Consider the following 19,467-nt stretch of genomic DNA (forward strand, 5'->3'; position numbering starts at 1 on the left):
AGAAGTTTCCCTGTCAAAACAACTTAAAATAATTGTCTTCTATGACAGTTTCCCAAAAACAAAGCAAAAATCCTTTCCTCACAGCCCAATGAAAATTATATTGAATGGAAAATGATTTTCCATACATGTTCAAAGCATATTATATTCCTTTTCATAAACTGAATAACCAAATAAAAAAGAAATAATATTCCTACCTTTATATAAACAACAATCTGGTAACTGTTTTGATTGCTATTTATCTTGATAGACACAATTCTTTTTAGATACTAATAAATTGAGTTCAGGTTGCTTATTAAGATAAATGCATCAGTCTAGAGCTTCAGAAGTAGAAAGCTTTGACTAATTACAGTTAATTTTTAATTATATGTCATAAAGAGAAACAACTGATAAGTTAACCTAACAGATAGTCAACAACAGCTATCCCTATCACCACAACCAATCTTTAAAACAGGTAATAAAAACTAACTATTTGGAAAGCATTTTTCTTTTCCCCATTGTGTTACAGAGAAACTGATGCAACACAGTGTTCTCAAAGCTACATTACTCTCTGAAAAGGAAACGAGCTGTAAATAAATGCTACATTATTCCGTTTAGTGTGGCCTCTTTCTTCACAGATGGCTAGCCAGGTTCCAGCATATTAGCAGCTCGTAGCCAACCAAGAACCAATAATACTAGTGTTTGCTATTTGCTGTAACTGATTTCATTACAAGATCCAACAACTTACTTGTTACTTGTTATTATAGATATGAACTGCTTTTCTCCCTGAGTAATTAATACTTGGTAAGTTACTAAGTTCCCCCAAATAAACCACCTCAAAATTCACAGGTAAAGTTTTTTTCAGTAGAAAAGTGTTCACGGTAAGCACAGCTTAATATAGACAGACACAGATCATCATTATAAAATGTTTGTATATATTCTTGTGCATATACAAGTTAGCGCACACACGTATGTTTCCTTGCTCTATCTCCTGAGAAGCCCTAGAGGCAATGACACTCAATGCCCTCAGCAATGACAACACACAGCCCAGACACTAACTGCATTTTCTACTAAAAAGAATGGAGGTTTCTGGGAGAATGGATAGTTCTAGGACCAGGGAAGGTTATATGCTAGATGATCGAGGAGCATCTTGTAGAATAAAAATTAAAACCAAATGAACAACCACAAAAAATGCTGGGGGAAAAAAGCAATCTTCATAATGACAAGGGTATTTCAAGAAATCAATTAAAAGGCTGGAATGACTATCAGCATTAAAAAACACTGCAGACACTTGCCAGGCGGTGGTATTACCCACCTTTAATCCCAGCACTCAGGCAGAGGCAGGCAGATCTGAGTTCGAGGCCAGCCTGGTCTACAGAGTGAGTTCCAGGACAGTCAGGGATACACAGAGAAAACCTAATTTGGAAAGAAAAAAAAAAAAAAACACTGCTGAATTATAACCAAAGGTGCAAACCACGTACTCATTGGTCAAAACAGTTTGGAGAGACAGTTGAGCTATTACGAGAGTGTGTATTACTCTCTCTCACACAGGACTGGAGACTGATCCCCAACACCTATGTCAGGTAGCTTACAACCACCTGTAACTCCAGCTCTAGGGTGAATGAAGTCCCTGAATATCTGTGCTGCACTCATGTGCATATACCTGCACACACACACACACACACACACACACACACACACAATTTAAAATAATAAATTTGATATAAATGACTGAATAAATCAGTAAATAGAAGAGGAATGTCCCCTTTACAGATTATTTCCAAAAAGTTTTTATGAAGACACCCTCCACCCCTGCTTTAGGAAGTAAAGCATAATTCTCCACTATCTTTGCAGCACACAAAAAGATTTTCTTCTGTAAAAGGCAGTATTCAAAGGGACGGACGGGCTTAAAAAGAGTCAGTCCACAGGGAACGAATCTGACGAAGTGAGACTGACTGTCACGAAGGTTAGCACCACCAGTGCAGTTACAATGACAATCAGGAATGGCACTGTCACTCTGGGATTCTCTCCATGCTAATCATGAGGAAAACACCAGATAAATCCCCACAGATGGAAGTACAGGATACCTTCAAATAGTAATCCACAAAACTATCAACTCATCAAAAACAAGGAAATCTGAGAAACTGTCTATGCCAAGAACACCTGATGGCTGGATGAGACAGAAAAAAAAGATACAGGGAAAAACTGACACAATGTGAATAAATGTGTCACACTAATGAAATATGTTAATAAGGAAAGCTGGGGATGGAATATTCAGATACCTCTATGCAGGCACGCACGCACGCACACAAAAAAAAAATAAATAAAGTGATCTAAATATTTTTTTAAGGACCAAAAGAGGCCAGCTTGGTAGAGCAGAATTTCTCAGACCATGACTCAGATAGGCCTGAAAAATTATCACTGTTAAGGAATTCTCTTTTTACTCTAAAAGCAATGCAAAGTCACTACAGGGCTAGAGGAAAGGAAGAGAGTGACAATCAGTATGTTCATAATAAATCAATGCTCTCAGGATGGATAAAAGACAAAAATAAGTCAAAAGCAGACAAAAATGAAGGCTCTATACAAAGTGATAGTGTGCGAACTAAAGCAGTGAGTGCAAGTAGGGAAAACATATTCAAGAACCATTATAAGAACAACTAATACCTGTTCACACATTTGACATCATCAAGAAGATGTAAGGACTGTTCCACATTTTCAAGATTTTATATGTATAGACAATGTCATCACTCAGTGAAAACAGAAACAAAGAAAAGAGAAACGATGTTTTTGGGAGGAGGGGAGGAAAGAAGAGAAATGCATCCAGTTTTGGATATAACAGATTTGAGACATCTTTAAGTCTCAACGAAAGGCATCAACCAGATACAAGATGTACAGACCTACAGCTCAAGGCAAACAGGAAATGCACATGCCCTTGGGAAAGCTGACAGCATTATCCTAGAAAAGGAGCTAACAGCCTAGTACTCCCAGTATGCAAGAAGATCATTAGACAGACTTTGACCATCTGGATTTAGTTAAAAAGCCAAGAGAGAACATGGCTATGTTTTGTCAGCTAAAACAAAAACTGCTAAGTACCATGGGGGAGGCAGAAAAGTTTCCTATCTTGGTTCAGTAGTATACTAATTATGTAACAAATTACAGTAGTTCAACATTTTAGCCAGGCTGGAAAATACTGTTAGAAATGTTCTAAATCTGTACTGTCGTAAAAGGCAGGCACCAGCACAAGTGACCACTGGGCACTGACGTGTGGTCGGTACAACTGAGTGAATTTTATCTAATTTCAAATAACCCAAACAGCCACAGGTTAGAGGGTAAGGTGTTAGAATGAAGAGGTTTAGAGTTTCCTTGTGTTATTTTCATTCGATCCAACTATATATTGAATTAACTGGGAGGGGACCTGAGACCTGGAGGTGGGGGTGGTACACTGGGAATGGAAGACATTTTCATTCCATCTGCTTATCGTATAGTTGGAAATTTCATTTCAAGACTATACAGTATAAGGCTGGAGAGAAGGCTCAGCAGGTAGACTTCCGTTTTAGAGCCTTTTTTGTACATCCCAAAAGTAGCAGCACTACAGCCTGACTTCCAGACAGTCATCACCCACCCAACCTCACCATGCTCCACAGCCCCTGGAGTAACTCAGTGTTCAAAGTCTACCAACAGGGCTAGTTTCCACCACGGCTGTATGAACTTAAGTACTTTGCTGAATTGATTCCTTCCACTACCCCAAATGATCATTCTGAAATTTATGGTTCCCAACTCACTGTGCCAACGTTCGTTTCTGTTTTTACAGGTCATAAAACATACAATCCAGCAAGCTTGTATCCATCTCCACAAAAAAGTCCTATCAGCTACTCCAATCTATAGGCCTTCTTCAAACTCTCCTTTTCATCATATGTTTCAATATGACATCCAACAAGGTGTCCATCCACTAAAGAGCAATAGAGGAAAAGATCTTTGTTTTGATGTCTAATATATAGTCAAGGTATTTCCAACTCATTCCAAAACTTTTATAATGGAACTATCCTAGACGCTATCTACAGTTACATACCTAAGATCAAAGCCTGGCTCCACCAGAATTATTCTAAGCAAATTATCTTAGCTCTGTTGGTCACTTAGTTTCACTCTCTTCATCAATCACTGTGGTTCTCAACCTTCCTAATGCTGCGACCCTCTAACAGTTCCTCATGTTGTGGCGACAAAAATTATTTTCGTTGCTGCTTCATAACTGTAATTTTGCTGTTGTGAATCATAATGTAAGTATCTGTGTTTTCCAATGGCCTTAGGTGGCCCCAAAGGGGTCATGACCCACAGGTTGAGAACCGCTGGTCTATAACTGGTGAGGCGGGGGAGCAATCTTATAAGATTGCTGGAAGGATAAGATAATCACAGAAAGCACTTGGCATCATGTACATAGTAAGCAAATAAATGTACCGCTCACTGTGGTGCTAGATGGAACGTATCTTCTAAACCTGCCCTTATCTTACTAGCAACTAGCTTAGCATTGACTGTTGCACCAAATGAGGACACCATACTGAGGGAAAATCATGTTATTGTTTGAACAGAAGAAATTGGTTACTTTAGACAAATTAGGATGAGCTGTGCAGGTAACATTGTATGAAGTGAGCTTCAAAACTCACAACTTCAACTTCCAAACAATCAAATTAGTAAGTAAATATGCACCCCAAGACTTACATTAAGCTTGGAAAGATCCTCATTTACAAGAAAGAACTAATAATTAACATACATAACATAAAATGAGGAGAAAGGGGTGTGGAAATTACCACAGCCATACAGACTACATAAAACATCTTATTTGCCCTTCCTTAGGGAAGCCCAAGCCCAGGGTAGACATCTCCAGTTAAAACAGGACAAGGGAAGTGAAGGACAGCTAACATCACTATGCTTTATTCTGAGTTATACCCAGTGGGTTTGTGATACTTAGTGTGCATTAGATAATGACAAACACATCAGTTTATAAATTCTCTTTATTAGCCAAGCAATGGGCACAGCCAGCTATCCGCAAAAAGAAACCTCAAAACCACAAATCAGGAACCACCTTGGTTCCTTCTATGGGTCCAGGAAGGAATTCAGAAACACTGCAGTTTGAAGTAGTGAGATTTCAGTACCAGGCTGCAATCCCTGAACTCTACTCTCCTTAGCCCCCCAAAAAGCCATTTGCAATTTGGGGAAACAACAGTTCCACGAATAAACTGTTTCCATTAGCTTCAACAACACACCAGACCAGTGCTTTCTAGTATTGCTGGGTATTATACATGTCTTTTAAGAATCTGATTAAAAACAATGCATTTGCCCAGAACACACACATACAAACTTTGCACATAATTTCTGGAGTGGGGATAGAAAATCACTAATACCTGGATTGAGGCCCCAACCCAGGATTAAGGCAAGGATAATCCAAGAAAAGTAACATTTTATCAAAAAGGGAACAAGCCCCCAGTGGTAGCACACACTAGGGAGGCAGAGGCAGGAGGATTTCTGTGAGTTCGAGGCTAGTCTGGTCTACAGAGTGAGATCCAGGAAAGGCACCAAAACTACACAGAGAAACCCTGTCTCGAAAACAAAACAAAACAAACAAACATACAAAAAAAAAAAAAGGAATCAAAATAGCTCAGGCAGAGCCTTTAACTCAAAAAAATACAAGTGAAAATAAGCTGTTTTCCTATATACTAAGTGTTAGACTTTGTTAGTTTGGAAGACAGTGTTGATCATGTTTAACAAGAAAAACAAAAATTAAAAGCAAATGAAAACAGAACCACCGGAAGAAAAGAGTAATAGTCGCAGTACTTGCTCTAAACTAGCAGCAATGAAATGGCCAATTCCTGCAGCCTCCAGAGAACTATCAACGTCATCAATCTGGTGCACCTTCCTTTGTCAGCGAAGTGAATTAAAAGGCAAATGTGAACACACCCTCTCAGTTGTGAAAGCAACACGTTGGTGAAAAGCCCTGCAATTCTTTTCTTTTTTTTTTTTCTGATCAGATAAGAACCAAGTAAGTATAGTTCAGGAAAAAATAAAGGAGGGACGAACAAAATCCTGAAAAGGGTGGCTTAAAGGATATGCAGGAAGTGTAAAGTACAACCTTTTTGAGATCAGAGGGCTCAAGAGGAAGGTTAGAACAACGCCAAGGAAGCAATAACAGGGAAGAAAGTCTAGAATCTAAACACTTACATTAAGAAAAGGAGGAGGAGGAGGAGGAGGAGGAGGAGGAGGAGGAGGAGGAGGAGGAGGAGGAAGAGGAAGAAGAAGAAGAAGAAGAAGAAGAAGAAGAAGAAGAAGAAGAAGAAGAAGAAGAAGAAAACAACTTCCTTTCCTAGACGCGTCAAGAGTAGTAACTTGGCCATGAGGAACGCACCAGAAGGCAGGGCCACAATTTCCTTCTCCCAACTCGAGCATTCCTCGGACGCCCTCACCAGCACTCAGGCTTGGGACGTTTCAGGCAGGGCGCCTCCCTGCACCAGGGTCAGGCTACCCCTCCGTGGGACCGTCGCCACCTCCTTCCCTCCCTCTCGCAGCGGGAGGGAGGAAGTGGGGGACGCAGGGAAGAGGGGAGAGGAGGGCGGCCCACTCGGAGAGGGTCCAGAAAGACGCGCGCGGACTCTGCCACCTCTTCCCACCCAGAGCCGGCTGAGCCGAGCGGGTGCCGCCCGAAGGGGCCGGTGCTGCCCCGCTTCACTCAGGACCCAGTCAGAGGGACAGGAGGGACCAAGGGGCGGACTTGGCTGCTCCCAGGGGTGCAAGTGCCCGGGAGCAAGTGTGTTGCGCGAGAAGCCGGAGGCGACGCGTCCTCCGTCGAGCACGCCGCCTCAACCCCATCCTCCCCGCCGCGGCTCCGCCCTCACCTGTCTGTCAGCAGGGAAGCCGGCAGCGCTCGGTCGCGGGCTCTCCCGGTCGCAGCACTCGGGAATCGCGTCAGGCCGGGGCAGAAAGTGAGCGGAAGCACGACCCGGAGCTTTTCCTGCGTCCCCTCCCCCACGCACCTCGGTGGCTCCCGGGGCGGGGAGCCGATGCAGCTGTCACAGGCTCCGGGCAACCAACCGCCGAGGACACTTGCACCCGCGACCTCTCAACCCGGCCTCCGGCGCCAGCACCCCTAGCCTCGGAGCCGGAAGTGAGAAGACCGGAAGTGCGGGGTCTTGGGCCCTGGACAGCCTCTCGCTTTCTCTCTCCAGAAGCCAAGCCGGGCGCCGCCACGTCTCTATGGTGCGCGCGCGTCTCTCAAGGGGGCTGGGTCCTCCCGGCTCCGCCCCCGGGCTACGGCCCGGGCGACGACATCCGGGAACCCGCACGGGCCGTTGCCGGGGTAACAGGGCTGCGGCGTGGAGTAGAGAGGCGGGTTCTAGTTGGTGAGGTGCAGCCCTTCGGCCAGGTGTCTCCTATCCTTTTCCCCACACTCACACCCGCTGCCCGGAGGGTGGAAATGGCCGTATCTCACCGCCACACCACCACCGAGGAGCCGAAGCATGGTCAACCCCCGGAGAGAACGGAGAAGGTTATTCCAGCCGCGCGGACGGGACGCGGAAGGGATGGAGCGAAGATAAGCAGCCAGACGGAGGCCTGACCTTCGTTTCCCCCCGGTGCCTCGCCCTTCGCCGCCGCGACCACCGCACTCATGCCAATCGCCGCAGAGAGTGAGCGCACGATGGTAGCTCTGTTTCTGTGCTCTCCCGCCCTGCTCTGTGTCTCTGACAGTGGACCCATAGTACTTTTCTTTGCGGTTCCTCTTTTTACCAGCAACCAAGTCCTGCTTTCCTGCTTATCCCCATCATCTCTTAAGTAGATCGCCTCCGTCCTGTCCACAGAAAGCGCTCAACTATCCCTTCTCCCAGAGCGCTTCTTGGTCGTTTCCTACCTTCCTTTGGGGGTACCTGCAAGAATCCTCCCTCCCCAGCACAAACTGGAAGGAAAGTGATTCCCAGCGGTCCTAGATAGAAATGTGCCAGAGCACATTTTCAAGGTGTTCGGTATCCCTGTACGGTGCCTTCCCCAGGCTCGTTAAAAGTGACACTATATAAATGCACTACATACACTTCAAACCCAAGTAACGGTATTGTCTTAGATCTCTAGCATGTCAACTCTCACAAAGACAGTGCTGACATCCCCAAACATAAATCCTGTATAAAGGGCCCTTCCGTTCTGAGTAACTCCTCTCACTTCGTAGGAACTGAGCAGGACTTGTAGCTAAGTGCAAATGTTATCTACAGGGCTTCTGGGGTGACTTGGAAAAAACCTGTCTCTTAATGCCCAGTTGTGGATGAATGGTGTGGACAATTAGTACTTAACAGGACTGGCTGTCTCCTTAAGGATCCCTGAAGATGTCTCTTCTTCTTTCTTTTTTTCTTTTTGTGTTACTTGAGATCAGTTTTTTGATACCAACTGAAAAACTTTTAAATCTATGTCTACTGAAATGGAGACTTATTTTTCCCTTCCTTCCTTTTTGCTTATTTTCTCCCCTTTTTGCCCCAAAGCATTCTGCCTGCCCATTCCGCTTAGGAAAACTAGAAGATTCCTGCTCCTCTCAACTGATCAGAGAGAGAAGATAAAAAGGATTCGCTGTCACAGACTGACTTGACGTGGAGATAATGTATTCACCTTTTGCAAAGTTAGACACTCTCTATTCTGGGCTTGAGGAGAACTTTAGTAGACTGCCTGTCTTTCACTTTGTAATCAGGAAGGAAAGAAGAGAACAGATTAGTGGCTAATGCTTTTACTCCATTTTGCATTAAATAAGTGTCAGATTTAGATTTTGAATGTTGCATACTGCTTGTCAATGCTATTTTCTCAAGAGCAAGTAATTGCTACGTCCAGATCTTGTCTCTGAGAATTCTAATAATGTGTCAAAAATCCCAGCACTCTTCATCAGTAGCTTTCTCTTCGTGGAGAGATATGTAGGTTACTGATCACACAGTATAATCTTCAGGAAATAAAGGCTTTAATAGAGGGTGCTGGATATCGGGACATATCGAGAAGCTCCCAGGTGGACAGGGTGAAATGTAAAGGTGTTAGACTTTTTAGAAGCTTCCTTATAGGTACGTGTACAACTTCACTCACTTATGTATAAAGTACACCAGATGAGCTTAGTGGTGTTAAGGCTTTACCCAGAGGAGTCATTTATTCTTTTATTATTTCATTAGATCATTTGTTGTTCTTGATAACAGGGGAGCCTTCGCATATGACTGTTGCTTTTCCACTCTAAGCCTCCGATTGGCCTTGGTGGCATTCTGGATGAACTTGACCTCCCTACTTGGCATGCAAGGCTTCCCGAGGTCTGGTCCCAATCTTGCTTTCTGTTGTGTAACCCTTCAACCCAATCAGTACTCTATATATCCTGAGTCAGAGTGCTCATTTAGTCAAGTACCATCCATCTCCACATGGGGATGAAGGTGTGACTACACAGAGCTGTTTAGTATGTGCCTAGCCCTGTGACTTCTGGCGTGTCTGTTTTCACTGTCTAGTCTTCTCTGCAGAAATGTCTTCACACCTCACTCACACTCATCCTTGACAGTGACTCAGCTCCTGCTTCCATTAGAAACCCAGTTTTGTCCTCCCTGTGAAGGTTCCTTGTTGCCACCTCTTCACCACAGCCCTTAATTTGAACCCCTGTTGGTCTACCCTGTGCCGCTGACCTCATATCTGTTTCGCCTAGTCCAAACAAAAAACCAAAAGACCCAACTTACGTTATCAGGCTTGTACGGCAAGTCTTTAGCAGCTGAGCCATTTCACTGGCTCCCTTATCCTTTTTGGCAGACTGAACTTTGGACTCGTTTTATCCTTTCATAACTACCAGGAAGTTAATACTACTTGAGTTGTAGAAATATGTTATGTGTTGCACAGCAGGAAACTTCCAGAAGACCAGCAACTGCTGCTGTTAAGTGTTGTGATATGGGCAGGTTTAAGTGGGCCTAGTTGCAGTCTAGGAGTGAAAGACAAAAGTGAGTGCTTTTCAGTTTGGGGAGTGCTTGGGTCTCCGAAGAGAGAGCTGCGAACTCCCGATAAGAAGAGAAGAATGTGCTACTCCCCAGATTTTCTGAATGGGAAGACTGCCAGTGTTACGTCTCCCAATGCTTCCGTTTTCTTGTACAATCTGGTACAAACAAAACACTAGAATTTAAAAAAAGGAGAGAGGAAATGTGGGTGGGGAGGCTGAACTTAAAATTCATTTACTAACAGGAACATTCAACATTCCTGATGAAAGGCTGGTGTTTCACCAAAAGACTTTTATCCATATTTTTTCTTCATTTATTTAACAATTGTTATTAAGAATCTATAGTTCACCCAAGTAATGTAATTTTCAGTTTTTTCTGGCATATAGATTCATATTTTTCTTTTTAAACTTATGTCATAGAATTTTCTTCATGCCATTAAATATTATCTTTCCAGCCAGGAATGATGGTTTATACCTGTAACCTCAAGCTATAGAGGAGGCCAAAACTATAAGTTTGAGGTTAGCCTGGGCTACAGAGTAAGACTCTGTCTCAGAAAAAAAAAAATCACTTAGTGGTTCAGTAGTGTTTCAATATATAGATATTTCTTAATTTATTTAATTAACCCTTTTGTGGTACATTTAGATTTTTCCAATTCTGTCTATAATATTTAACCCAAAGAATACTATATGCCATGGAGAATCTAGGCTGACCTCCAATGACTTCCACCTTGTATTATTCCCTTCCTGTAAACACGATGGGATAACATTTCCAAAATCATGTAATATTACCTGCAAGGGGATTTTTACAGGTGTGGTTAAGGTAGCTAATTAGTTGGCTTTGAGTTACTGAGCTAATCTGGGTGAGTGCAACTAACGTGACCCCATGAAGCCTTTAAAAGCAGTTAGGAGAGGAAGTCAAAGAAAGTCAGAGTGTACAAGGGCCTGGACAGGAGAGTAGTCTCTGTTGTGAAGACTAGAGACAAGGACATGATGGAGGGCTCTGAGTGCAGAGAGTGATCTGGTAACAGCCACCAACTAAATGCTGGGGCTTCAGTCCTACACAGCAAGGAATGACCTCAGTGAGACTTGGCGCTCATTCTTTCTCAGAGCCTCTCGATAAGAGACTAGCATCCTGATCTCTGCCTTGTGAGACCCTAAAGACCAAGTGAGTTCCCTGGACTTCTGAAATCATAAATGGTTGCTGTGCTGGTTTGGAGTACTTACTGTTCTCGAGAGAGGGCCTTGTAGACCTCCCTCTTGTAAAGGCTCAGCTCCCAGCACCCACATGGCTCACAACTCCCAGGAACTCCAATTCCAGACAGAATTATAGATACAGACTTTGTAGATTAAGAAGTTATTGTTGCCGGGCGGTGGTGGTGCACGCCTTTAATCCCAGCACTCGGGAGGCAGAGCCAGGTGGATCTCTATGAGTTCGAGGCCAGCCTGGGCTACCAAGTGAGTCCCAGGAAAGGCGCAAAGCTACACAGAGAAACCCTGTCTCGAAAAACCAAAAAAAAAAAAATTAAAAAAAAAAAAAGAAGTTATTGTTTAAAGCGTTTCCTCTTGTATTGCTAATTTGCCTTCCATAAGCGTTGTACCAATTCTGTGCCTCCTAAAAACATATGTAACAATATCCTGGACAACACTAGATGCTACCATTCTCCTAGGGAAAACCAGAAACATGAAAGAGGACTCGTATTATTCTTACCACTTGTAGGGTTCTCTAGGGAAAGGCCTATTACTTAGTTTAATTGTTGACATTGAAAAATATTTTCTAACTCATAGGACAGCATTTTTCGGCTTAATGTGTTCAAAGGGGAAATGAATTCTGAGCTTATTAAAAGGATGAGCATTCAGTGAATATTAGTTACTGCCATTATTTCTTGCAAAAACCAACACCAGCCATTACCCTATGGGAGGTGGGATAACATCCATTTTATTAATTAGGTAGTACCGTGTTTATACTTTTCCAGGGGAAAGGTCTAGTTTGTCTGGCTTACATCACATATTTGATTGTTTTAGGAATTTGTTGTATTTTGCTATGGAAATTTGACTTTTGTTGTTGAAGGAAATGATACTGTTGAATATCTTCCTAATTAAAGGTACTGATAAAGATGACCTGGTCTCTGTGATTGTGCATACGAGCTTAATGTTCATTATCTGAAGTGCTTCACGCAAGTATTTCAGAGTGTGAGTCTTTTATTTGGAATATTTGCATAGATTCTACAGGGTGGACATCCTTAATCCGTAAGTCTGCTGGATTTAAGATTTGGAGATTAGAGATTTTCAATTTGTTTTTTTTTTTAATTGCTTTAGTTAGGATGAACAAAGAGAGGAAATTCAAGTTATCATTTCTGTAGCCATTGTTTATTTTTTGACAAGTAAAATAAGGTGGGAGGGAGGGAGATGTTTTCTGAATGCTAATATCAAACTAATAAGAGCAAAATATTTACCTAAAAGATAGTCAACAGATTTATAAGAAAATATGCAAAGAGTCCCCATATAAATGAACAATGTTCTAGGAGTTGAGAGGACTCAGTCAAATGGTCAAATCCTGTTTACTTAGAAAGCCTAGCTTTCCCTAACAGTTAGCTAAAGATGCCATGGCTGTTCACAGCATCCATAATGATCTATTCTTCCATAGGAACCTGATATTGCCTTTAAAGTGTGTTGTTGTTAGGGCCGGAGAGGTGGATCAGTAGTTAAGAACACTTGTTCTTACATAGGACCCAGGTTTGGTCCCCAGCACCCATGGCAGCTAAACATCTGTAACTCCAGTCCCAGGGGACCCAGTGCCTCTTCTGACCTCCACAGATTCCTGGGCCCATGCATACACATAAAATAAAAATAAACATTTTTAAAGTTGTAAGTTCTATGTAGGTACTATAGGTGCTGACTTGGATTGGTGCAGAGAACACAGAATGTAAACTATGGTCAGAGAAGGCCTTATCAATATGATTCAAGTATACTCTAATATAAAGAATAAAATATAGACTGGATATTAAAAAGACTAGATCTAAACTGCGTTCCAATCACATTATAACTGTGTGACCATTAAAACTCAGCTTTACCTTCCTCCTTAGTTACTTGGCATATAGGCAGCAAAGAGATTTGAAAACCAAAGCCTTGTTGATGTTATTATTAAGACCTTTTTGCAACAACAATTTAAAAAAAAAACCTATGCTGTAATTCCTGTTATTCAGAATTACTTCTCTAAGTTAGAAAACGGGCAGAAGAATTTTAACAAGATTGTGTGAGCTGGGCACACCTGCAATCCCAACACTCAAGAAGCCGAGGTATACAGGTTATGAGTTCAAGGTCAGCCTAGACTTTTTAGAAAGATCCTATCTTAAAAAAAAAAGCAAAAAGATGTAGCTTGTCGTCTGGGAATCCTGGAGACACAGCAAGAAGACTGGTGCCCACATAATAATGTCCACTTATCACATTAACTTCTTGTTGTCTTGGCTGCGGCATGTCCAGAACAGACAGATTCTGGTAAGAGAGCTAGTGTCTGGGAAGTGACGGTGAGCCTGTCTGGAGCTGTTGTGGAATATTACTTTAACTATGTAAAGATGTGTTAAATTTGTTTATATTGCATTTGTTTAACTATGTAAAGATGTATTACATTTGTTTATGCTGTATTTGTTTAACTATATAAAGATGTATTACATTTGTTTCACCTTGCCTAATTAAGTCACCTGATTGGTCTAGTAAAATGGTGAACCGCCAATAGCTAGGCAATAGAGGGATAGGCAGGGCTTGCAGGCAGAGAGAACAAGTAGGAGGAGGAATCTAGTAGGGGGTTGGAAGGACGAGAAGAGAAGAGGAGGGGGCATGTGAGGGGGAGGGGGGAAGATGCCCCAGGCCAGCAGCCAGGCAGCAGCCAGCCAGGCAGACACGGAATAGGACATACAGAACGAAAGGTAAAAAGGCCCGAGGCAAAGCACAGATGAAGAGAAACAGGTTAATATAAGTTATAAGAGCTAGTGGGACACGCCTAAGCTAAGGCCAGGCATTCATAATTAATAAGTCTTCGTGTCATGATTTGAGGGCAGACGGTCCAAGAAAGCCTGCTACATGGAGTCCTGTGGCTGTTCTCACTGCTGCTGCTTAAAAAGAATGAGGCTTGGCAAGGAGGAGGACTGATTGGCTAAGAGTGCTTGCTGTTCAAGCATGAAGACCTGTGTTGGAGCCCTAGCGCCTACCTAATAAGCCATGCAATAGCTGCATTCACCTGTAACTTCAATGCTTGGGGTGGGTGTGGAGACAGATGGCCAGCCTAGATGAAAATGGCGAGCTCCAGGTTCAATGAGAGACTTGGTCTCAAGTAAAGAAAAGGACACCCAACGTCCCCCGCCCGCCCCCCCCCCCCCACACAGAGCAATGTTTCCACTCTATTTTTGTTATTCAAGTCCCCAATTCTGCAATTTACAGATGAAATGATGAAATTATCAGCCCACTCGTTGGAAACTTTAACAAGTGCTGCTGGGCATGGTGGTTGCATACTGTTAAATCTAGCCAGTGCTTTAGCAGCTGAAGGAGAGGATGGCAAGTCCAAGACCAGCCTGGCCTATATGCGAGTGTGTGTGTGTGCTTGCGCGTGCGCATGTGTGTGTGTGTGTGTGTGTGTGTGTGTGTGTGTGTGTGTGTGTGCACGTGTGTGCTCTTGTGCCCCTTGCGCTCTCACTGAGTGTTACAGAGTGTGCAGCAACTCTCTGAAGTCAGTCCTGCAGTTTTCCTCCTTTTACAGATAAAGAGATGAGGCTTTTAAGTTAGGTGACCCAGGACCACTAAGTACTAAATGGCAGTCACTTCTCAAGATCCATCTTGCACCAAAGCCCATGTCTTTATACTATGGCAAGACACTTTTCCACACATAGACAGCAGAGGGCCTGAGAGGGCAGGAACCACGATCTTTCTACTTCCTATTTTAGTCTAGATAATTTTCTACATTATATCCTCTTAATAATGTGTTTATTATGATGCATGTTCTCAAGCAACACTGACCTGTGTATAGTCAGGTACTGTACTAAACTGATGTAAACATTATTGGATTGTTTAGCTTTGAGGGAGATTAGGGTTTAGATTTTTTTTAATGGAATTATTGAGCACTTGATTTGAGTATTTCAATGAAGCAGACTCCTATGAAGAAGTCTGTCTCCCATGTGCTATTAAAAATTGACTGTCTATTTTTCCTCTTAGAGGAGTCAGAGGCTACCGCCTGACCTCATGGAGAAAACAGCCACCAAGGATCTCTCCAGGATCGTTTTTAGTTCATTAATTTTGGCAAGCACACATTTTCAAAGCAGATTAAATTTGTCCGATTTATTTTAGAAGTATGTATTTCAAAGCACAGGGAGGCTCCAAACCCACAAAGCAGATCTGGGGAGGTTTCGTGGAGAGTGGTTCAGGAGGTAAGTGTTCACCTGCAAACGTTGGTCCCTGCGTTTCAGAAACTTCTTCCCACCCTTTTCTTGGTCGCCCAGAGTGGCCCAGTGTTTTCTTGATATCCAGTTGACATATTGCTAAAATGCTACCTTCCCCCTGTCATTTTCAAGAAAGAAGTAGAAGGAGCATGCCACTCTTTTTTTCCCCTGTAACTCTGAAGAAGCTAGAACTTCACAGGTGATGTTTTGCATGGACACTTTTTAAAGTTTGTTTCTTCTTATCTTTGAGGCTGGCTGTGGAGAATTAGTAAAAGGTTGAAGCATGCATGGATAAAATGGATCGTCTTAAAGGATTGCAGCTCCAAAAATACATCAGCAGGACTGGGCAGGTCTGACATAATGAGCTTCCTATTTTAGCTTGACTTCTGGAACTCCGAAGAACTATAAATTGAGCCACACAAGACCCGAGGAAGGAGGTGCCTCTTTTAGTCGCATATAGAATTTTCTTCAGGCTCTGAAAAGATATATCTAGTTGTTGGTTTCCTAAAGAATTAGACTGTTGATACCTACCAACTTTAATACAGGAAATGACAGATAGGAAGCCCTGGTCCATACCGTACTGAAAACTGAATTTGGCTACAGAAACTTGTACCCGGAGGTCAGAGACGAGGTCCTCACGAGCAGCAGCTACAATGGCAGAGGCTCCTGCGGATGCCGTGACTCAGCCAGTAACAGTGAAGAAAAAGAAGAGTCTCTCCATTGAGGAAAAGATTGACATCATCAACGCAGTGGAAAGTGGCAAGAAGAAGGCAGAGATCGCAGCTGAGTATGGAATAAAGAAAAATTCATTGTCTTCCATTATGAAAAACAAAGACAAAGTTCTGGAAGCCTTTGAATCTTTGCGATTTGATCCGAAAAGAAAAAGACTGAGGACGGCATTTTATACGGATCTGGAAGAGGCATTGATGAGATGGTATCGGATTGCCCAGTGTCTCAATGTTCCAGTTAATGGTCCAATGTTGCGTCTAAAAGCCAATGATTTTGCCCAGAAGCTGGGACACAATGATTTTAAGTGCAGCAATGGTTGGCTGGATCGTTTTAAGTCCAGGTATGGCTTAGTATTCCGAGCACAACCTGTAGAAGCCACGGGTATATCTATAGACCCTGCCACTGTCTGGTACCAAAACGTGCTTCCTTATTACTTAAATGATTATCATCCTAAAAATGTGTTCAATGTCAAAGAGACTGGGCTGCTTTATCGAATGTTACCTACAAATACATTTGCATTTAAAGGAGAAACCTGTTCCGTTGGAAAGCTGTGCAAAGATAGGATAACGCTGGCAGTAGGTTCAAATATGGATGGCACAGAGAAGCTTCCTTTGCTTATTATCGGGAAAAACCAAGCTCCACGTTGTTTCAAAGGTATCAAATCACTGCCTGTGTATTATGAGGCTAACAAAATGGCATGGATGACCGCAGCCATATTTGAACAGTGGATGCAGAAGCTTGATGAGAAATTTCAAGCCCAGCAACGAAGAGTGGTGATTTTTGTTGATTCTTTTCCAGCACACCCAGAAGTGAAGAACCTAAAGTCCATTGAGTTAGTATTCTTCCCATCGTGCTTGTCTTCCGGGTTTGTAGCCATGAAACAAGGTGTTATTAAGAGCCTTAAAATCAAATATCGGCATTGCCTTATCAAGAAATTCTTAAGTTCTGTTGAAAGTAGCAAAGAATTTACATTTTCTCTACTAGATGCTGTTGATACGCTGCATCTCTGCTGGAGAGCTGTAACCCCAGAGACCATTGTTAAAAGCTATGAAGAAGCAGGATTCAGGTCTCCACAGGGGGAAAGTGACCCGCCCAATGCAGAGAGTGACACTGCTCTTGACCTGGCTGCCCATGCTCTGGGGGCAGGAGTGGAGTTTCCTGAAGGCTTGTCCCTAGAGGAATACGCTGCCCTGGATGAGGATCTGGAGACTTGTGAAGCCACCCCAAATGATGATGCCGAGTGGACCAAAGAAAGTAAACAAGATGAAGCTGGATTTTTTGCTTCTGATGAAGAGGAGGAGGAGGACAGCGGAGCTCCAGAAGTGGACCTGCCCTTACCGTCCAAGAATGAAGCAATGGAAGCTGTAGGCACTCTTAAAAGGTTTCTTAGAAGTCACGATATGAACGATGAACTTCACAATTCTTTAGCAGACCTTGAAAACTTTATTAACACTTTGTCACCTAAATAGTCATGTATTGTACATCGGCGGAGCAGGAACTTTTCCTGGTGTATCTTATTGCATAAGGAACATAAAAGGAAAGTGTCAGTTAATTAAATAAGAAAAGAGAAAGCCTAACAATCCTTGACTTAATTGCAGCAGCCTTTGATTTGAATAGCAAAGCTCTCTGGTAAATAATGACTAAGTGAAACTGCAGAATTCTGCTTAGCAGGTTTGGGGAGAATAAAACTGTCTTCAGAGGCTTTGTACTTGAAAGAGACAGGGTATGTTTGAAAGAACTCTTCAGCTGGCTAACTCACATGCATGAAGTTGCTGGTTTCTGTTTTCTTTGTTTTTAAGTTCAGATCATGTTCTAGAATATTTTAGTTTATCTATATAGTCTAAGAAACAGAAATAGCTTGCTTATTTTTATAAAGTTACACACACACACACACACACACACACACACACACATATGCCATCTGTATCCTAATGAGTTCTTTTATTCTCTTTTGTTTTTTGGTTGGTTTTTTAAAGACAGAGTCTCACTATGTAGTCCAAGCTGGCCTCAAACTCATGGCAATGCTCCTGCCTCAGCCTCTCAAATTCTGGGATTGTAGGTGTAAGTCATCATGCACAGTTCTAATTAAAGTTTTGAGTATCAAAGTAGTGTAAAATTATGCTACAATTAGTTAATCTTCCTGATTGAAAAATATTCTGAAAATACATTCTAATCTGCCTGTGCACCAAGATGACACACAATGTAACTTTTGCTGCTTTCAAGTAACTTGTCAAATTAAGTCAAATGAAAAGCAGTTGCTCTGTAGGGCTTCCTGTCATCTGTCACCAGGAGCTATGGGTCCTTCTGTTATATATACATGTGTGCTTGTTTAGTGGGAAAACACTTGAAGGAAACACTTATTAAATTCATATATTAGAATAGGGTAAACTCTTGAGCCAATTGAAGGTACACATAGAGTTACCAAAAATTATGGTGCTTGTTTTTTTTAATTACAACAGCTGAACTTTTAATCTAAATTTTGTTCTTGATTTTACTGAAATTTATTTTCAGCAATAATGATAATTAGTTGTCTTCCTCCAATTTTTCTTTCTCTAAAATTTTTATTAAAATTGTTAGAGAAAGTTTTATCTATATGTTGCATTAAAATAACTGTAGGAAATTACCTAATCACCATCTAAAAATAGTCATTGAGCAAAATTTCAACAATGTATCAGTTTTTCCTAGTGTTCAGTTTTAAGTAGCATGTTTATTTAACTTATTATACCTAATTTAGGTTCTGTTGCAAAGTATTTTATAAAAATACAAAGCATAGTGATTTGTTGTGAACTATTAATCTGCCAAAAGATCATATACTTAGAAGAAAATAATTTAACAGAGCATTTTTATTTTCTATTACTGATTTGCTCTGCTCTGAGGATTTAGTAATAGTTGAGCCTTACAATGTATTAATATTTTAAAGGTTTCTTTTATTATTAAACATGGACTATTTAAATTAAAAGCATTTTGTGATTTGATATGTAATTTTAATTTGGCTCAATCATGGACCTAAAGGAGTTCTTGAGAGCCCATTTGTCCCTCAAGAAAAAATTACTTGCAGTTAGTCTGGTTTTAAAATAAATGTTTTTGTTTCCATTGTTTTGGCTTTATAAACTCTTGCTGTCTCAACAGTGTTTTTTACTTCTTATTAACCAAGAACAAATCTTGTATTGCATTTAGGGCATTTTTCACTGTGTGTCCCTTCTGAACTAGTGGAAGGTTTGCTTCAGGCTAACACAGGAGGGTGTGTAGCCAGCGTTTGGGGGGTCCTGTTGCCTGCCTGACTCCTGTGTAGACTGAGCCCCCACTGCAAACCTTCTTTTCACTGTCTGGGAGGCAGATCAGCTGGGAGGGGGAAGCAAGGAGAGAGGAAAA

General features: G+C 42.0%; 2 protein-coding genes across 5 annotated transcripts in view; one reads left to right on the plus strand and one right to left on the minus strand.

Moving 5' to 3' along the window:
- The window catches only part of Arfip1 (ADP ribosylation factor interacting protein 1), an 87,884-nt gene extending 80,718 nt beyond the window's left edge, over positions 1-7,166 (minus strand). Inside the window, exon 1 of one of the 2 annotated variants that reach the window (XM_052730356.1) lies at positions 6,858-7,166. The gene's annotated coding sequence lies outside the window, so the exon portion shown is untranslated. The remainder of the gene's footprint in view (positions 1-6,857) is intronic. The other variant, XM_052730357.1, reaches the window with a different exon arrangement.
- Positions 7,167-7,547: 381 nt separating this feature from the next.
- Tigd4 (tigger transposable element derived 4) lies at positions 7,548-19,182 on the plus strand. Of its 3 annotated transcripts, none has more exons than XM_052730352.1 (2): positions 7,548-7,660; positions 15,617-19,182. In XM_052730352.1, exon 2 carries the CDS (start codon positions 16,020-16,022, stop codon positions 17,562-17,564), a length of 1,545 nt encoding a protein of 514 aa, XP_052586312.1. In that variant the 5' UTR covers positions 7,548-7,660; positions 15,617-16,019; the 3' UTR covers positions 17,565-19,182. The 3 variants fall into 3 exon arrangements, with proteins under 3 accessions (XP_052586312.1, XP_052586313.1, XP_052586314.1); XM_052730353.1 differs by having other exon boundaries at positions 7,548-7,646; XM_052730354.1 differs by lacking the exon at positions 7,548-7,660 and adding an exon at positions 14,331-15,354.
- Positions 19,183-19,467: the final 285 nt, after the last annotated feature.

This window comes from Peromyscus californicus, unplaced genomic scaffold (assembly GCF_007827085.1).
Source record: "Peromyscus californicus insignis strain IS unplaced genomic scaffold, ASM782708v3 Scaffold_9__1_contigs__length_137607984, whole genome shotgun sequence".
NCBI classification, from domain to species: domain Eukaryota; kingdom Metazoa; phylum Chordata; class Mammalia; order Rodentia; family Cricetidae; genus Peromyscus; species Peromyscus californicus.

What these genes read in the sequence shown, in the direction of transcription:
- Tigd4 (XM_052730352.1), top strand. Translation starts at nt 16,020, where the DNA reads ATGGCAGAGGCTCCTGCGGATGCCGTGACTCAGCCAGTAACAGTGAAG.